A 20,046-nucleotide genomic window follows, 5' to 3' on the forward strand; every position below is an offset into this window, starting at 1 on the left:
TGATGTGTTGATTAGAATAAGAATAGTTTTCCTAGGGCTTAAGTTTAGGATATTGTTTCCACGCTTCCCATTACATTCAGAACTCGTTCCTTGGAGCAATCTATTTAAAGAAATAGTGAAATATTTAATTAGTGTAATTCTTGCAATTTAACGTTATCTTGTTTGTATGAGTGTAAATAATGAATTACCCGTGTCAGTAAAAGCAGAAACTTTTGTCTGTTGTCGGCTGGCAGTGTGCTGGTTTTGCTGCCCGTGGCATTATTCTTCCTAGATTGAATTCCGCTGCAGTCTTTATCAAGAAACTTGTAACAGCAGAGGGACACTTTTCATTGCAGATATGGTATACAAGGCATCATGTTTTCCATGAGCATGTGACAAAAAGAGTTAGCCAGGAAAAAACATAAAAACTGTATCAATAATAGCTGACAGTGCGTGAGAGGAAAACACACACAAGAGTTCAAGTAACTCTTACCCACAACTGGATTGGAAATGGGACTGTGCCTCTTGGGGGGGACCGAGGGGTGGGGGACCACACAGAAATAAACACATGTTCTCTCTTTCTCCATCTGTAAATAACATTTTCACTCACATAATGCTGAGAACCTTGGTAAGCCAACTGTTACAACTGGGATGCTGCTTTTAAGTATTACCATCAACATGTGTGCTAAAAATTAAAGGGTTTTTTTTCAGCGCTGATGTTTTGCTTAAATTATTATCCATTGTGTAAAAAGGAATTTAAGTTATTGACACCCTTACGCAAAAATGCCTTTTGCTTCACTGGAATGCTTAATTAGGCAAAAGCAAATTTGTTTATTTAAAGAGTAACTTTGCACGAAACCACGTAATACTAGTGCTTACTGCTTAATCTGCTTCCTGTCTGTCCTGTGAAAATTTTTTAAACTACTTAATTTGTGAATTCTTTTGCAACCCACTCATTCTTTCTGGTGACCGTACCTCATCTTTAAAAGTTTACAAGCCATCTGAAAGCATACATACTGTATCATCTTCAGCTTTGGATAGTCTATTTAGAAACCTGTTTAACTGCTTCTTGTATTCTCCATTCCGTGCTGGCACTAAGAAGAACTCACAATAAACCAGATGCCCCGGGAGATCTCATAAATGTGTATGGATCTGTGTTTAACAGCTGGATTAAGTAACTGAACATTTAAATACAGTATCTAGGCAAACTTGCCTTCTAATTTGTACCAATCGTGACACGTATATGGAAGTATTTTAATATTAAGCAAGAAAGTTAACAATGATCTTGATTTTTTCTACATAAATCCTGAGTGATGTGTCCGATCCTGTTCTGAAATGATGGTTCTCAGGAGCATTATGTTTCTCTTGATTGCAAGTGTATGGCTGATTTTAGAACACACAGCGGGGTGGGGTTTTTTTTTTTGTTTGTTTGTTTCTTGCTGATGCAAGATCACCGGGGTTAAGTGCACACCTCCTGCATTGTAATATTTAATGAATTATCTTGACTACAGCTTCCAAAGATGTGACATCATTTGGGATCTGCACTGTTTTATGACCTGCTCTAAACAGATGACATCACTGCAACATGTAACTGTTTTGTAGAAAACAACTACTAAAAAACTTAAATTCTCTTACCACAGGTATTTTGCACGGAGCTGGACTTTCTCAGCTTCCCAGGCAGCGCTCTCATCCAAATGATCAACAAGTTGAGCAGGCTCCAAATAGCCACGTCAAATATGTCTGGTAAAATTATTTAGACACTTGCTCATTTTTACATCCACATTGTTTATTAATAGGTTCTGGCCAGTGGTCAAGTTAACAGGCTGCTTCCCTAGGAAAGGCTGAGTTATGGCAGTTTGTTTAGGAACATTAAACACAAAGGTAGTGCCTAGAAACCCAATCTGCAAATGATGGGCTGCTGATCTGCTTCCAGCTTTGGAACTACAGAGCTGATCTTTATTTAATGGCATTCAGTGAGTTCTTACTTATTTCTCATTGCACCGAGCCCAAGAAAAATACTGCACATCTCCAGAAACAGCTGTTAGTGAAGATAGCTTTATTTTCTGCACTGAATTTGTAAGCCACTTCTCAGGGTAATTTTTCTATTAGGATGGGAAATAGGCTGACCTAGCATGGTTATTAGGCCAATTTTGCAGTGAATGATTAAGGAGTTTTGATAACTAACAGTTTCACATTTGTTCTCTAAATCTTAAGTCTTATATCTTTCAGTAATGGAGATTTGGAATATACTCCCTGGCTTATTTTTTGTTTGTAGGTGATAGTTATGGGCTTAAGTAAAAATATTAGTGATCAAAAGAAGGCCTGGAAGATACAGTGCATAACACTGACTACATCTTTTTCTTTCTTTCTTCTTTTTTTTTTTCCCCTCCTTTGATAATGCAGGAAAATGCTGCAATCTCTAGGAAAACCAGAGGTTCATATGGCCTTAGACGTCATGATTGTGAGTGCATCAGGCCAGCAGCACGAAGGCTGCTTGCTGCTCACCTCAGAGGTGCTCTTTGTGGTCAGCATCAGTGAAGACACGCAGCAGCAGGCGTTCCCCGTGACTGAAATCGATTGTCTGGAAGATGATCAGCAAAAAGACCTGCTGAAGGTGCAGCTAAAACAACAGAGGGTGCCTTCTGATTTGGAGGTAAAGACTTGAGTACAATTTTCATTCAAAGATAAAGTTACACTGATTATGCTCTTGGCAATGGGCACACTCACTTTTGGGTCAGGAGGCGAGAGGTCTAAGTGCCAAACCAGGGGACCTGCTGTTTTCATGCAGTCATCGCTGACTGTTTTGCCCTTTGGATGGAAGGGACATGTCCTTCTGTCCTCTTATTGATCATGACATTTCATCTCTGTGACAGCAGTTTTCTGGTGGGGGGAAAGTAGAGGAAGTCTGGGTTCTTGGTAAGCACCACCTCTCTGAAGAGGTTCTCAGGACTACGTGTGCGTGAGGTGTTTACTGTTTGGCAAGTCAGCGTGGCTGCCTGTGTCTACAAAGTCACAGCGAGAACAGTTGCTTTTATTCTTCTGTGAGTTCTGTTTTAACAGTTCAGTGGTGCTGATGCGTGCTCCTTTCAGCACGTTTCTTATCTTGCCACTTCCAGTGCACTGGTCTTACTTGGCTGCTAGCTGTATTTACTTCCTGAGATCTTCCTCCTGCTGCAAATGCTAACTTTAAAATTGGATCAGCGCTCTTGCTGAGATTGGATGCACCAAGTGTTTGCCAGTAAGAGCATAAATCCTTCACCATCATATTGAAAGATCTCTAAGCCATTTGAATACTGAGGTTTTGGATGAATTATCTTTTTCAATGATAGAAGAATGTTATATTTTTACACTTTCGGGAAACAATGTTTATTGTATTAAATTCTCAAGTGGAATCATATGAGAGATCATTTCAAAAACACACACTCATGTCCCAGTTGTTGTTTTTATAAAAGCGTGTCAGGTAGTTCATAGACTGCTATACCAGAAATTTCTCCGTTTCACATATACTTAAAGAACACATGTAAAACCCCATGAAGTATGAGATGTGCCAAAAAGCAGGGGAGGCTTCAACACCTTCAGTAAAATCCTAACTTTGCTGAAGTCACTGAAGAGTTTTGCCATCAATTCCAGCACAGCAAGGAACTTCATCTGTGTCATGACAGCACTTGGAATTTTTTGTGAAAGCTTTTTTTAGTGCTGAATTCTCTATTTACATTTATTGTCTTTCCACTAACCTCAGTCTCGCAGAGTGCTGTTGACTCAAGTTGCCTTCTCTCACCGCAAAGCTACATGAGGCATTACTTAAATTTTTATGCAAGTGGGCAAAGCTCAGCCTTTGTGCCCCTGAGTGCTGTGTGGTTGCTGGAGGCACACACCAGACTGCATCCAGATTATCCTGCTTAGTCCAGAGCTACTGTCCTGGAGGGAAGAGGAAGATAATTTGTTCTCCCTAAGGCATTTGATGCACTCAACCCACCCTAGCCCTAACTTTAGCACTGGCCTAGATCTTTTTTTTATGAGACTGTAGTGTGATGGCTCTTGTCTTTGTATCTGGTTATCCAAGGGGTGAGGAGCAGGCTGCTGCTCTGGGGAAAGGGCTGCTTGCCCAAAGGTTGCTGCAAGAGGGTGACCAGGCAGAGGGGCTGCCTGTCTGGGAGAAAGGAAGGCAGGGGACAGGCAGCCTAATTCTAGTCCCCACAGCTGCTGCAGCTGGGAATGTATAAGACCTATGGGCACGTGGCTCCTGTAGATGTGCAGTGCCACGCTCCATGGCATGTCCAGAGTCCAAGGTTCCCACATACACGCAGTAAATGGGACCTGCTTTGGAGGTACTGGACCAAATACATGTTTTTTTTCTGAAGTTCTGGATAGGAATATGGGAGTCCTACTCCAGTGGCGTAGCAATGCCAGGAGCTGTAAGCCTCAGTACACAGTCATCTCTCTCACTGACACAGGCTCTTGAGAACACAGTGGAAGTGTAGGGTGTGATAAAAGAGGTGAAGAGTGTCCGTGCCCCGGGTGGAGCAAAGTTGGTGATGGCCAGGCAGCAAAAGCCGAGTGATGCTGTACAAAACAGAGCTGGCAAAATATTCCTTCGGAACGCAGACACTGATGCTGAAATTTGTGTGAAAATTTAAAGAAACATGCTATAAGGAGGAGGAGTTGAAAGTAAGGCAGACAAGAATAAGAAAGCTTAAATCTTTTTATGTTAAGGCAGCTACACAGTAAAAGATGCCAAAAGCTTCATGAAGTTTTAGTAATTACCTGGAATTAAGTAATAGTATTTTGTAATTAATGTTTATTACAGTTTTTTGCCATAGTGGATTGGGAAATTTCATACTTCGTCATTTCCTTTCTGCAGCTGAGCTTGTCTGTGCTGTGGGGCTTGGGGTGCTGGTAGGAGCCAGGACCTCCCCTTCAGCTCCCCGACAAGAGCTTCTAAAATCCCTTCAAATGCGATTAGGAAAAAGAACCTTGGGAGCAGCTGAGCAGCCTCAGAGCTGCAGACCTACCCCTAAATAGACACGACTGCTAAATATTAATGGTAGGCCAGCTTGTTGCACTGAAGATGTCCTCAGCGTTAGTGCAGGTACATCTGTACCTGATGACGTTAGTGAAGATGCCCAGAATTTTTAGCTGGAAAATGCCCAGTCAGGTCAACCAAAATATTTTGGTGAGTTTGGCAAAATAGAGGTAATGTTACCAAAGGTAAATTATGTCTGTTCTGATTATTTAGTCAGAGATCCTGGAAATAATACAACAAATTGAAACGTTTCATTTCAACATGATAAAAATCCACTGGTTTTGTCTTCTTGCTCACAAAACCAATTGCCAAAAGTTTTGTTTCAGCTCTGCCCAAAACAGTTTCTCCCCTTCCCTCTCCTCAGCTTCTTGGAACCATTAGGAAACTGAACATGAGTTATTCCACAGCTGTAATCACCAGAGATGTTGTAGAGCATATTTTGACTACTTCAGCAATAGGTTTGCCTGATGGCTTGTTCGCCTCCACAATATATAACTTAATCCATGTGGCTAGGAATAGCCTGGATAGATTCTTGAAAATTCTGGCACTGACAACATTGTTCTTGAAAGGGAAGCATTAATTGCACTTGGATTATCTTCCAAAGTACTTGAGACGCTGCTTGCTTCCAGACATCAAACTCAAAAGGCCTGCTCTTCCAGCTGCTCTTGGTATAGCTCGTAGCATCAAGAAGACAGCAAAAAAATTGAAGGGCCCTGGAATTTCAGATATTGCAGAATTTCTTTGTGATGATCTGCAACAGGATTTTCATGGTAGTGCTACATATTATCATCTCTGGAGCTGAAAACCAGCCTCTGGGTTTTTTAAAGCAGTGAAAAAAAAAACCCTAAAGAACTGCATTTCCTCGGTCCATGTGCACAAAGCAGCCCAGCAGTGCGACGTGCACATCTGGACTGCACAGCACAAAGGTGCTGTAGCTACTGTAGAGGTAGAATTGCTGAAGGCTTATTCTTTATAAGCTGCAATGGGAGGAATTTTAGAAAAATTCCAAAGTTCTTAACCCAAAAGTATGGCCTTCTAGCGTGAAAGGACATGGTATCTTTAAGATTCCCCTAGCAGGTGCATTAAGCAACCCTTGACTAAGTTTTGATTCATTGAATGGTCTGGCTATTAAGACTGTAGCTGTTCAAAGTTAGGGGGCTAAGGCACTTAGTGACGGTGTTAGGTCCCATGTAGGAAAAAATGTAGAGTAACAGCAATTCCACATTTCTGTTGCTGTCTGGACAATACAAGCTAAACTGAAACTGGCTGGAGAAGCAGACAGTTGCAGATGAAGTAATCTGGAAGCACGTAGGGTCCCAGTTACTTTGGAAGACCATCCCAGTGCAGTTAGTAATTTCCTCCTGAATAATTGTGCTGCATCTGTGGGATATAGCCTGGGGCGGAATGAAGAATGGGTTCACAAGAGTAGGTGAGTGGGATGCCAGCACCCTTTCCTTCTCCTTTGGTAACTTGGGTCTCTTGATCAGTGTGGGGGCAGAACCACAACCCAGCTTCCCCTGGGCTGATGTCCCTAGAAGTAGAAATCGGAAAAAATGTGGAGCCACCTACACACAAGGTTTACCCCATAACTTAAAATCTAGTTTACATAGGTGGTACTTTACCATATTTCTCTCCTTTCAACTGGTAAAACAGACTGACTGCCGAGATACTACTTCTTCTGTGCCACCGGACTGAAGACGTGGTTCAGACACCATTCCCCACTGTCAGCCGTGAGTCTGCTGTAGCAGTCTGCCTTCCGATTTTTCCCTCCCTTTAACGCCATTCACAGAAAACACACTCTCTGCCCATTTCATCATTTCCGCTGTTTCTAGGCATAAGCTCCAACCTTGAGCTTCTGAGCTTGTTCATGAGCCTGCTTCCTTTAGCATTTTTGTGGTGGTGATTGAAAACAGGAGTGTTTCTACTTGCTGAGCAGCAAATCCATCTCCAAAGGCACAGTAAAAAAACCAGAGGGGACTGTTTTGATTTGGATGTGACATCTGTCACTATCTATCAATCATTCTTATTAATTCTTTCTTCAAATAAGCAACAGTTTGTTTAAAATGAGCCTTGCAGTCCAGAGACGTGACAAGCTATTGATCAAGGTTGTTAAATTGAATCCAGTGGCACTGTTTGAAAAGATCATCCCATCTAGTGAGGCATCTGTAAAACTCCCTGAAAGACAGTCAGGAGATAGCAGTCTTTGAATCCTTAGCGTGACATCCAACAAAGACATTTAAAACCCTAAAATGAAACTGGTCAGCAGTTCTCCAAGTGTAGATAAGGAAGCATCAAAGCCTAGCCCTAGGATAGCTTCTGCCTTTTTTTTTGTTGTCATATTTTGGAAGTAACTTCTGTTCTGAATGACTTTGCTAGTGGTACCATGGTAGCATCCATGGTGGTATTTCTGAAACACATTTTTTTTGAAACCATGCAGCTAGCTTGATGCCCACTTGCATGCTTTCTCTTCTTGAGCTAGTCACAGTCATCTTCAATTTCTTCTTCAAAAGGAAACAGCAGATTGATCTTGCCCCCCAGGTTTGCCCTTGGCTTTCCATCTAAGACTTTATCTGGTTGGAACCATACGGTAGATGCCACCTTTCTGCTGACAGTATTTGTTTTACTGTTTGGGTTTTTTCCACCAGAGGTAGGTTACTTGCATCCCTCTTGCTAGAGCCTTGAACCTCTACATAATTCAGCCTGCAAAAAGGGATTTCTTTGGGGGAGTCCTTCCAACTCATGGTGGTGGAAAAGGCAGTTTGCACAGACACCTGAATTTCTTCTCCAAAAACGACACACCCAAACCATCTTTAGTAAATTCTTTTGTTTAAAAAAATGTAATTGTGTGGGTCCTCTGACCCAGAATGGCTTTTTCAGTTGCCAGAAGCAGATGGATATATCCCATCATAGACCATTCACCTGGAAGGTAGCTTCTAGTCTTTATTTTCAATCAAGGAAGTTAAAGACTTAAACTTAACCACCCAGATATAGCTGTGGGCTGTCTTTAATTGTACTTTGTTAGAAAATGTTGTTGGTAATTAGAATTGGTATCTAAGCACTGCCAAGAGCTTCTGGCATTTTTCTAAAAGGGGTTCAGATGCTTTTCCTGTCTATGTAGTTGAGCTGTTGTAAAGATCCCCTCTTGACCAAGGTGTCCATCCCTGCAATTCTCAAAAGATACTGCTTAAATTTTCTATGGCAGAGTTCGAGCTTCTCAGAAGTGTCCAAACCAGCAAAGGAGAGGACTAATCCACCAAGCACTAAACTGTGGGATAACACTGTTGATTAAAACATCCATTAAACTATTGTAAGAAAGATCCCAGGGACGAAGATTTTTAACTACAGAAAGTAATAGGAAGTTACTGTCCTTACTACTACGTTCAGTTGCTGTCTGATTACTCAGTAATGATTTTGTCTTGTCTGATTTCAGGCAGACGGAGCTAGAGAGAGACTGTCAGAACAACAGTACAACCGCCTGGTGGAGTACATCACAAAGACATCTTGCCACCTCGCTCCCAGCACCGTGACAGGGCCAGCATTGCAGACTGTGGCTACCGAACACCTTCCAACTATAATGAAGACCTATCAATACGTAGTTGATCCAAATTTTGCCCAAGTATTCATTAGCAAATTCACCATGGTAAAAAATAAAGCCTTGAGGAAAGGATTTAATTAATAATAATTTGTGGTGACTATAGTAAAACCGTACAGTTTTGAAAGTAATGCTTTCTCTGCAGTAACCTACATCAAGGGGAGATGCATATAATTTTTGAGGTGGTAGGAGATGATAACAAAGTTAAGCCCAATAGCTTTTCTAATCTTGACAACATTCCTCCTCCCTAGCCAAAATACTCACGCTGGAAGGAAAGCGTTCTAGCAAACGAATAAAGTGAAAAGGAACAGCCTTGGACTACAGCTCAGTCAAAATCCCTTTTCCTTTCAATAACCCAAAATCAGAGAATAAGGAGAAATTGCGTGCATACAGACATTTTCGCTACACGCACAAAATGTGCATCAATACCTACTATATCATATTTTAGGGTCTGCCAGTTGCTGTTATAAACCAGGTTTATAACTCAGCTGTAAAAACTTGCTCAAGGCTGAGCCTTTCCCCCCCACCTGCACTCCCCCCAACATCTACATCCTGAGGCAGAACATTTTCCCCCAGTAAACCTGAAAAACCCTCTGTGGCTGTTCTGAGTTACTAGTGGCAGCTGGGGTTTAGCACCACTTCAACCTTAAAATAGCTTCCTTTTTATGTGACTGAAGTCTTGCAGGACATTAGTCCTTAATGTAAACTAGTGCCTTTGTGTGGTTTGGAGAACAAAACGTGAACGACGACATGAATTTATTTTTAAAACTGTCTGTATACAGAAACTTTATGTTATCCACCACCGCATTTTCAGAAGGATTTCCAATGTATCTAAGACATTGTGCGTTGTCTGGTCGTTAGCTGGAAGCCAGGAAGATGCAATTCAGAAATTTAAGAAGCAGCGCTTAGGCTCCTTAAAATCTACCAAAAATCTGTAAGCTCAATGTAACATCGATGCATAGGTGCCAAGTATAGCTTTGTTGGGTCTCGCTTACTTCTGATCTGCCACCACTACACGCTACATGCTCACTTACTTAAGCCCTACTTCATTTTATGCTTACCGTCCCTGAACAGGCAAAACCAGGGGTATTTAGAAACAAGACTTTTCAAATATGTTTGTGCTAAGCAAAGTGAGATGATTTTTTTTAAGCTGATCAGAAAGCATGGCCCCACAGGCACCAATTATGGTACTAGTTAGTTAGTGATGCCATCACGACACACTTACAAATATGATGTTAAACACATGAAGACAAATAAGCTTTCGAAGCGTCTTATTTTTCCGATGTTTTACAGTTTGCAGTAGACAAGAAATCACTGTCTCTGGGCATGGTTAGGTTACTTTATGAACCAAATCTGGCTACGGCAGTTTTATTTTAAAAACAAAACTTACTTACTTGGTTTTCAACTACACATGTTGCTTTTCTCCCCTTTTCTGTGTACTTACGGACATGAATGTTGCCCGGGGATTCCTGAACATGGCCGGAATTGGGAGACAAGAACTGGAATAAAATCCGATCATCATTTGGAGCAGATACATGTGCTTTATAGTTGGTAACTTCTATGCATACTTGATACGACCAAGTGCAGAGGAAATAAGAATGTAGTAATGGCGCTGTTTTTCTCGTGAGTTCTGTTTTGTTAAAGGTGTTTCTGAAAGCCGCGTCTCTCGTGTACTGACAGCACCGAGGCCTGGGAGCTGCACTGTCCTTTTCTGACTGTGAAGTAAGCCCATCCATTATCAACATTTCATACAGTGGTTTGATAACTTTAGTCATGGTTTAAATAAAGCTATTTAAAAAAATGTATATATACACACATGCTTCATTCCTGAATATTTTATGGAAATAGTTTAATACTTCTAATTTTGCATATGGGTGGATAAATTGTAATATAATGAGATTGTTTAAAGATAATAAAGCTATTCCTGTAATACTTGGGTTTGTGAGCTCTTTGGTCATGCAGTGACAAGGGAATGAACCCATTGCTGTGTAGCACAATGGCAGGACAGACAGACACGCTTCACGTAGACCCCCATTAGATTCCAGCTGGTCACTGGACTTTGTCTTGTACCAGAAAATGCAATAGATCCTGACAGTATTTTGGAAGGCAAAACTGATGATGAGCTTGCCAAAAAGTGTGTGCTGAAAAGTTTTATGCTTTTGTGACTGAACCAAACCAGCATTGTAGTCACCATTCAAACGAGACTAATCTGGTTGTTATTTATGGAGTACACAAACCAACCAAGAGGATGCAAACACACCTGTGAAAAATGAGGGCAGGCAGTGGTTTAATTTCTAAAAGTTTGTAGATTGCAGCCATTGTTTAAGATACATTCATGTTTTTTTCCTGACATATTCTCCTGGAATAAACACTTGCTTAAATTACACTCTTCTTCAGTGAATTAAGCGAGCATCTTTACTGCATTAGGCAGGTTCTTTCTCCCCCTTCTGACCACATGTATGGAAACACATGTGTGGAGGCGGCATATAAATCAGCCTCTCCTACAGATGAGCTGTGTGAACTATGAAAACAAAGTTGTCCAAAAAGCAGCTGCCTGTACTTAGCTGCTAAAGCGCTCCAATGTGTACTCTTAAAACACGCCTACTCTCATAATGCTCTTTAGACCTGGAGAGCTCACGACTTCATATCTATCTTTTTAGTTTGCTTCCAGAACAATCAATCATTCTTCAAACACTCGAGAGTAAAGCCAGCCAGCCAAAAATTTGAAGCCATGGTCAGGCTTATACATGGGAAGACCCTTCTCAAAATAGTTTAGGTCAAACAATTCCTTTTTATATGTATGTTATTTCATACATTAAATATAGCAAAACCCCTTTAACAGACAGTTCGGATGGTCGTGGAGCAGACAAGAATGTTTTTCAGCTCTACATCTCCTAGCAGCAGCACGCCAGGCCCTGTAACAAGCAGCTGACTGGGGGCTAACGCACACAGGTGTCTTGTACTGCGCCAAGTCCCACTCCCAATTCTTTGTAAAATAGATAGGATTAGCTGAACTCATGCTGGCAAAGGCAAAAAAAAGAGAAAGAAAAAAAAAAAAGAAAGAAAAGGAACACTGATGGGTCGGCGCTGATTTCGGAAAGGAGGTTAGCCCTTCCGCCTACCCCTATGCTTTAGGTTCCCAGCTTTGCCCTCCCCTCCTGCTCCAGAGGGAAGCCCGCTGTGGTTTGGCTGGCACTGCCTGCTGGACAGAAGCACTTGCTTTGCCGCCATCATGACACCGTAGTATCTACAGAAAGCAACAGCTACAACCTGCAGCCTCTCAACGCACAGACCGAAGAGTTAGCGCTCACCTTTGGTGGTTGGTGTTGAATACGTTTAAGCCAGAGACGTCTGTCTTTGAGCTCTGCTGTACGGTCAAAAAGCTATCATCATCACCTTCGGTCACAAAGCTCTCATTTCTTTCAAGCAACGCCTGCCGGTAACTGAAGGAACGCAGACTACAGTAACAACTGCTGCTGGCTGTAACAGTTTAGAAGAAACTTCAAGTTTAAAAGTAAATTAATTTATAGCAACTGGGAAGAATACAGGGGCCAGAGCGGCAAGGGAAGTCAGGGCCACCAGCCTGCACACCTGGCAGCAGCACGTTTCTTTGACCCTGAAGCCATCAGTACGACTGAAGACCCCTGGCTGCTTAAACCTGCAGACACGCCTGAGACAATGTGAGTCCATTCTTGGTGGCAATGAGCGTTTATAGCTTATGCTGGGAAGATGAATGGGTATCATTCATTTGCAATTGTTAAGCTCTGGTTTACGTTTGTAAGAGCAGGGGGTGTTTTGATTACGAGATGGTTTCCCCTGCATAAAGATGGTTTCTTTTGCATAAAGGAAGCAGTGCATGTATGGAACATTTAAAGAAAAATCCCACATTGCTCTGTAATAGGGTGCTGGATCAAATACATCACTTATTTACCGCAGTGCTCTCATGAGTCCAAATGTTGCCCACAGATACCTATTAAGTAGTTAATGATCCATTTAAAATAGTAAATCCTCCAAACAGGATTTTAACTGAAGACCTTCAAATACAACACAGCTGGCTTAGTTTGCCATGCTGCTTCACACAAAGCCTTCCTTCCCTCCCTCCACACACTCAGCTTTGTCTCCTCTCCCAGTAGCCACATTCAGCCATTCAGAGCTACAGCCCTAGCCCAGTCTTCCAACCCAGCAGCAGGTAATGCGCAAAGCACGCGCCAAGCGACGGGTATCACAGCAGAGGACAGAGCACCAGCTCTTGGACTAGGCAGAATGCAGCAGACATCAAAACTAAGCTTAGCCAACTACTTCCAGGTATTAAAAAGGAGATGATACGTGTCTAGAAGCAGCATGCAAAGACTCTCATTACCGTAATATCCCACAATAAGGATTTCTTATTTGGTCTGCTTTTACCCTCTTTCCCCTCGTACATCAAATATACGCAAACATACCTGCAGTTCAGAGTCATTTTCCAATTAGAGTAGCACACCATGCATCGGAGCAGGCACTTGCGCAGCTCCTGTACGTAGCAGTTTGCTGCTGTAAGGAAAGCAATACAGTGATGGTGGCAGACAAGGACAGGAAGGCTGGCTAGTGTAGTTCCAGAATTCCTCTCCAAATTCTTTCACCTCCAGGTCAGTTCACCTTGTGAAGCCAGAGGTAACACAGACCCTCCCCAGAAATCCAGCCTCTCCCTTCCCGTAACAACTATCCTCTTGCATATTCCCATCAGTGGCTGGAACAACCTAGCTGTAACTAACTGCTGAGGGATACACTTCGTCATCAAAGGTGGAATTTGGCCAAAACATAGATGCAAATAATTCCTGGGGGAAAGAAAACTAGACTTAGTCATCTTGAGCAATTTATGAAGACTTTCCACCACTCTTCCCAACATCTGAGCAGTTGAGCATTTCAGCATTAATGAAGACAAGTAAGCACCACTGACATATGTATTTTATTTATTGAGTTACATTAGAGCGTGCCGTGCACTGAAGTGCATTACGCTTTACAATTCAGTGAACAAGTAAGGTTCAGTCATCAAGTCTCCTTAGACTGAAGGGGATCTGCAAGATAAAAAAAAAGAATATTAAGTTATGCTGGACAAACTTCGTGCTCTAAGCAAACCTGTTTGTATGTATGAATGCAAAGCAAGAGAGAGAAATGTTTATGTGGTGGTTTAGTCTAGAGGAATTCCCCGTTATTTCCTGATGGTTTAAGATTCACACACCCTTCATGTGGCAAACAGAAGTGAAACATGGAACAAATCAAGAGCTGGAATAAGGCTGCGCAGCACATCAGATTCACTATACATGCGGCCCTGATAACTGAATCAATCTTGCTGAGGGCCTGAAAGAGAAAGGAATGCAGCTTTCAGATAGGAGCCAGAGAGGAAACAAGTGGTGTAGGCAACCTACCAAGGAAGGAAGAAAACCAAACTCAAATTGCTTCTCCACATTATATTGAACACAATCCAAGACCAGCTGCACTCCATGACAAGAGTCATGCAAGTGGTTAGCACCGAACTCGTAGCTTGGCCCTTTGTTGTGTCACTGAGCAGAGTGCAGAGGTCGGGGACTCCCCACATTTACACTTGCACTCGGTTTCCATTATCAGTACCAGCAGGTGACGCAGTGTAAACTCACGCTTAGGTACCAAGCTGCCCGCGCCCAGCAGGAACACACCTGGTACGGAGTGCCAAGCTAACACCTTAACTAATGAATTCGCCTCCCTGCCTACCCTACCCTACCCTTCCTGGAGTACTGATTCCAAAGTGAGTATTCCGTGAGGTTAAGCCACTGCATTTACTGCCACATACAGTATCACATTCTGATAAAATGGGAGATGTAGAGCATGCATGACCACTGTACCCTTTAGGTAACTATACCCAAAAAAGCATCAAATTCAACCTCCATCCAACTTCCGCAGCCAAGATTTAAGCTACTGAGGCAAATGAAAATGTCTTCCATCTGTTCTGTGTACTTGTCCTTTTCACAGTCTTTGCAGAACACTTGCAATACTGGCGTTGGTTTCCCGTTATTCTACTTACGTATTCATGTGCAGGCATAAAAACCCCCTCTTTTTACTATGAAGGAGTGAAAAATATCAGTTCTCATATAAATAGGCGAAGGAGTAAGAAGCATCAGCAATTCAAACCAAATCATATATAAAGATTTGTCCCTCACATTTTCTTTTGAGCTGGTGTAATTAAGGAACGGAAGAAATGTTTAGGAAATGTTTAATTTTAACAGGTGCACACAATGTGCAACTTTTTTTTTTAAGCTGCAAATGGGAACATAAGCTCACTGAGAGTGGAGCTCTATGTGCACTGAAAAAAATCCTGCTCATGATTCCAATTAAATATTCAATATGCATCCTTGTTGACAGTGTTTGTTTCAAATGATTTTACCACCAGATGGCCTTTCAGAATTCTCTGATGGAGGCCACCTGACTAAGGAATGCAATTCCAGTGTCTAAGAAAGTTTTAAAAGTGCCCATATTATCAGCAGCAGGACCGAACCAGAGGCAGAATTACCAAGGTTAAAACCAGGTAAATTTATCATTTCATTATTTATCTTTGCTGCAGTCATAGCTAAAGAACAGAATTTTCCCCCCCTCACAAAAAAAATACCAAGGGGACTGCCACAGGGGTTTTTTTTCCTTATTAAATCTGTTAGAAGAGCTGGAGCTACGCTTCTTTTTTTTTTAATGTAACTGTGTTATGCAGAAACCAGGTAGTTGTAGATTGCCACACAACAGAATTTAGTATTAGTAGTGTTAAATACAAATTTTTTATTCAATCTTGCTGCTTTAAGCAAACAGGCTGAGAAAATCCAGCTGGCCAGGATAATTAGAGCCACAGATTATCACGTAATGATCACAGTATGAAAACATTCCAAAAGAATGAAAAAGCTATCATTCTAGATTAGTTTGAAGTCATTTTAAGAAAGGCAGAGAACTCAGTGTAAGAAATTTGGACCAAGGAAGGGGGAGGAATTCTTTATTGAGTTGTCGCATCATGAGCCTGTGCAGTTTAGTGAGTGTGCTTATTAATAACTACAACAAGGTTGAAATCAAGACTTTTCCCGGTGTTATGACAAGTAAGGCAGAACAAAGTTTGGTGGTCTTCAAACAAAAGGCAGTGCCAAGTGCTAGGAAAATAGTATTATGAACAAACTTCTACTCAAGCTTAATTCAGTATGGCAACAATCTGAATATTAGTACACAGAGCTGTATGCCATTGCAAATTTTTTTATATATGTGTGTGTATATTTAAATATATTTTCCCTCCTGACTAGTTATCTTCCCCCTCTCACCAACTTCAAAAGACAAAAGGATGTGTGGAAGCTGTCTCTGTTTCTCACATTAAGATGCATGCTATGAGAGAGAAACGGCCTCTCCATTTTCTCATTCACTGTACCCCCACAAGTGCGTAAGTAGTAGATGTGCACAGCCCGAAGCCAAGATGTGACAGCATCAACATAACACTGGTATCAGGCAAGCCTTATCATTTAATACAAGAGCTTTGTCCCTTTCCATGGCTGCGTGAGGAGGGAAAGGCCTGGCATTACTCTGTGCAAGTCTCCTACATCACACAAATTACCCAAAAGGTATTCAGGAGCTTTCCATTCTGCCATTACTCCCCGCTCCCCAGTTCCCGTATTTCTTCATATTTTTATTACCCGGAGGTCTCTCAAGTGCAATTTGTATTCTTTTTCTTTGGCAGCACCTTTCTATTTGATCAAAAAGGAAGAACCTCCAAACAGAAGCACAATGTTTCCCTGCAACAGTCTAACTTACTCTCTCGTTCTAATGCAGAGTAGCTTATTACCTGTAAATGCAGGTTACCATCACTTGGGTGGTGCAGACTCAAACACGCCAGCTGCCCTCATGGCTTCAAAGTCCTTCATGGGATCATAGCTTTTATAGAACTCCGCATAAGCTCGTTTCCTGGGATCAGCAACTCCAAACTGGAAAGTTACACAAAGAAAATTAAAGCTTGCAAAGCTTTACGAACAGAATTTTTTTCCTATTAGTGCTATGATTTGTATCGGTGGGTATCAGTCTAAAAAGCCTTTAGCTCAAAATAGTACAATATTACATTGTTCCTGTTCCTGTCCACAGTTCAGACTAGCTGACCACTGGTCGGCAAAACAGATGTCTTAAGTGAAGCCTTAAAAAGAAAGTCCAAGACAGCACATTACACTTTTAAGATCCAGAAACACTCCACCTATATTGACGCTCAAGTGTCCAACGCCCTCCCTGCTAATAGTTTTACACACAAAACATGCCGTTACGGCAGGTTTTGTGCCTGCAGGCAGCTGCAAAACCGTAACTCCAGATAAAATGGCATCCTAACCCAATATATTACATTTGAGCTACACTGTAGGTCAACTACGGAAGCCTTCTAAAATTTTACAAGAGTGCCAAGCTACTCTTACAGCTCACCAATGTAACAAGACACAATCATGACTCCGGATACTCATTCACCTGAAGCACAGGGATGTGCTCAAAAAGCCACCAAAACCATGAAGGAAAGTCCAAGGTGGGTTTATCCAATGGTATCTAACAGGTAACTAAGTAAATGCCTTCTTTGCTTCAGTCTTTACTGACAAGGCTGGCCTTCAGGCTTCCCAGTCCCTGGAGGTAAGCGAGCAAGCCTGGAGAAAGGAAGACCTTCCCTCGGTTGAAGTGGATCAGATTAAGGATCCTTTAAGGAAGCTGGACACCCACAAATCCATGGGTCCCAATGGAATGCACCCAGGAGTGCTGAGGGAGCTGGCAGACGTCATTGCTGAGCCACTCTCCATCATCTATGAAAGGTCCTGGAGAACAGGAGAGGTGCCTGAGGACTGGAGGATAGCCAATGTCACTCCAGTCTTCAAAAAGGGCAAGAAGGAGGACCCAGGGAACTACAGGCCGGTTAGTCTTACCTCTGTCCCTGGAAAGGCATTGGAACAACTTATTCTGGGTGTCCTCTCCAAGCAAGTGGAGGAAAAGAAGATCAGGAGTACCCAGCACGGATTCATCAAGGGGCAATCATGCCTGACCAATCTGATAGCCTTCTATGATGGCATGACCAGCTGGGTAGATGAGGGGAGAGCGGTGGATGTTGTCTCCCTTGACTTCAGCAAGGCTTTTGACACTGTCTCCCATAACATCCTCATAGGGAAGCTCAGGAAGTGTGGGCTGGTTGAGTGGACAGTGAGGTGGATTGGGAACTGGCTGAAAAGTTCACTGATGACACAAAACTGGGAGGAGTGGCTGATATGCCGGAAGGCTGCGCTGCCATTCAGCAGAACCTGGACAGGCTGGAGAGTTGGGGGAGAGGAACCTGATGAAATTCAACACGGGCAAGTGTCAAGTGCTGCACCTGGGGAGGAGTACAGACTGGGGACTGACCTGCTGGAAAGCAGCCCTGCCAAGAGGGACCTGGAAGTCCTGGTGGACGACAAGCCGACCGTGAGCCAGCAGCATGCCCTTGTTGCCAAGAAGGCCAATGGTATCCTGGGGCGCATTAAGAGGAGTGTGGCCAGCAGGTCAAGGGAGGTTATCCTCCTCCTCTCCTCTGCCCTGATGAGACCCCACCTGGAGTGTTGTGTCCAGTTTTGGGCTCCCTGGTTCAAGGAAGATGAGGAACTCCTAGAGAGAGTCCAGAGGAGGGCAATAAAGATGATTAGGGGACTGAAGCATCTCCCCTATGAGGAAAGGCTGAGGGAGCTGGGCTTGTTTCAGCCTGAAGAAGAGAAGACTGAGAGGGGATCTCATCAGCGCTTACAAATATCTTAAGGGTGGATGTCACGAGGATGGAGCCAGACTCTTTGTAGTGGTGCCCAGTGACAGGACAAGAGGCAATGGGTACAAACTGAAGCATGAGAGGTTTCAGTTGAATATGAGGAAAAACTTCTTTACTATGAGGGTGACAGAGCACTGGAACAGGCGGCCCAGGGTGGTTGTGGAGTCTCCTTCTCTGGAGATATTCAAAACCCGCCTGGATTATGTCCTGTGCAACTTGCTCTAGGTGAACCTGCTTTAGCAGGAGGGTTGGACTAGATGATCTCCCAAGTTCAATGGGCAAGCCAAGATCCAGTTCTTCCACAGTAATTCAAACTGTGTTGCTTGCTTTGTGTATGAGATCCAAGAATTATTTAGTAAGGGCACTCAAGAACAACTACCACTCTTATCTTTGTCAGAAGTCTCTTAAGGACCACAAAAACCAAACTCCAATCAGTAAGTGGTTTTGTTTTTTTTTTTTAAATGTAATGCTCCATTTCCACAAGATACTTCAAAAGAAAGGATAGAAGGACCACACCAGCCTTCCCCACACCGATATCTTCAGCGTGAAGGACAGGTTTTCCAAACTGCTTATAATTAAGTTTCCTGACATCAGTCTAGAGATAAAACAAGGCTTTGCCAACTCTCTCGAGTCTCAGATACCATGAGAGAGAGAGGTAGACTATCTAGAGTTAATGTGCATCAATTGTGTGGATGATCAAGAGTAGTCTAGGATTAGGAGACTCAAGGTTAAATTGTCACAAATTGCGTGATTTGATCACACAGCTTAAAGCACTGGGTTATTAATACCATTTCTTCAAATGAAGATTAGGAAGACTTATTTATGTTCTGGAAACATGCTTACAAAAATACAGTACTAAAGCCTTCTGATTAACAGCTCAACCAAATCTCAACAAAAAAACATTAATTCTTAAAACACTCTAATCAGTCCAGTTTATAACTGAATGACTACAGAGCTCACCTTGTATAAAGCTGCACATCCCACAGATACAAAAAATGCCCCAAACAGGTGAAACTTCATCCGCCTGGCCAAGAGGCGCCGCATTTGTGGCTTAGGCAATAGTGCAGACGACATGGTGACTGTATTTCCTAAAAGAAGAAAGAAAACAGACAATAGAATTGTGGGAGAAGGAGCTCTACTCAAATTATTTCCTGCAACTCTAATCTAGAAGGGTTGTGCTTTTCGTATTGTGTAATAATCATCTTCACAACATAAGTAACAGCGCTCCTCCCTATTTGACTTTTGAATGAGAGTATTTAAGGGACAACATTCAAGGACAACCTGTTTATGACATGAATCTATGTAAGCTTTTACACTCCTTACATCCAGTACTCATGGAATCAAGGCTGGCCTTTGCTGTTCATACTAAACCCTTCCCTCCCTGCAGGGTCTGCCATTTCAGGCCTGCTGCTTACGTCAGAAGACATTCAGAACATCGATCACTTTGTATTCATTCTTAAGGAAAAGCACACGCCTCTCGGACTAGCCTGTGGTTTGTCTTTCTAAAGTAACTGCACACCCTACCGCATTAAAGGATTTCGTTTCTTCTATCCGGTAAGATTTCACTAAAAGCCTGCGAGGCCTGAAGCAGGCGGCTCTTCGCACAGGCGTGGAAGGTTCCCCCGGCTGGGAGCGGCCGCAGGGCAGCGCTGCCCGCAGGGTCCTGCC

The 20,046-nt window shown here is 42.6% G+C and overlaps 2 protein-coding genes across 2 annotated transcripts in view; one reads left to right on the forward strand and one right to left on the reverse strand.

The window, feature by feature from the left end:
* Nucleotides 1-10,495, forward strand: part of VPS13B (vacuolar protein sorting 13 homolog B) — a 482,902-nt gene extending 472,407 nt beyond the window's left edge. The window contains exons 60-62 of the mRNA XM_035893844.1: nt 1,620-1,722; nt 2,383-2,632; nt 8,433-10,495. Coding sequence (XP_035749737.1) covers nt 1,620-1,722; nt 2,383-2,632; nt 8,433-8,678 — 599 coding nt within the window. The 3' untranslated portion in view covers nt 8,679-10,495. The remainder of the gene's footprint in view (nt 1-1,619; nt 1,723-2,382; nt 2,633-8,432) is intronic.
* A 3,031-nt stretch (nt 10,496-13,526) lies between these two features.
* Nucleotides 13,527-19,465, reverse strand: LOC104125874 (cytochrome c oxidase subunit 6C). The gene is made up of 3 exons (XM_035893887.1): nt 19,339-19,465; nt 16,414-16,552; nt 13,527-13,648 (listed from the first exon to the last, which is right to left on the reverse strand). Exons 1-2 carry the CDS (start codon nt 19,450-19,452, stop codon nt 16,433-16,435), a joined length of 234 nt encoding a protein of 77 aa, XP_035749780.1. The 5' UTR covers nt 19,453-19,465; the 3' UTR covers nt 13,527-13,648; nt 16,414-16,432.
* Nucleotides 19,466-20,046: the final 581 nt, after the last annotated feature.

This window comes from Egretta garzetta, unplaced genomic scaffold (genome assembly GCF_000687185.1).
Source record: "Egretta garzetta isolate BGI_Z169 unplaced genomic scaffold, ASM68718v1 scaffold154, whole genome shotgun sequence".
Taxonomy (NCBI): Eukaryota; Metazoa; Chordata; class Aves; order Pelecaniformes; family Ardeidae; genus Egretta; species Egretta garzetta.

Bases quoted from the DNA above. Each gene is read 5' to 3' on its own strand.
- LOC104125874 (XM_035893887.1), bottom strand. From the start codon at position 19,452: ATGTCGTCTGCACTATTGCCTAAGCCACAAATGCGGCGCCTCTTGGCC. The intron at 16,553-19,338 runs GTGAGCTCTGTA...GTAACTTTCCAG, and splicing joins GATGTGCAGCTTTATACAAG to TTTGGAGTTGCTGATCCCAG.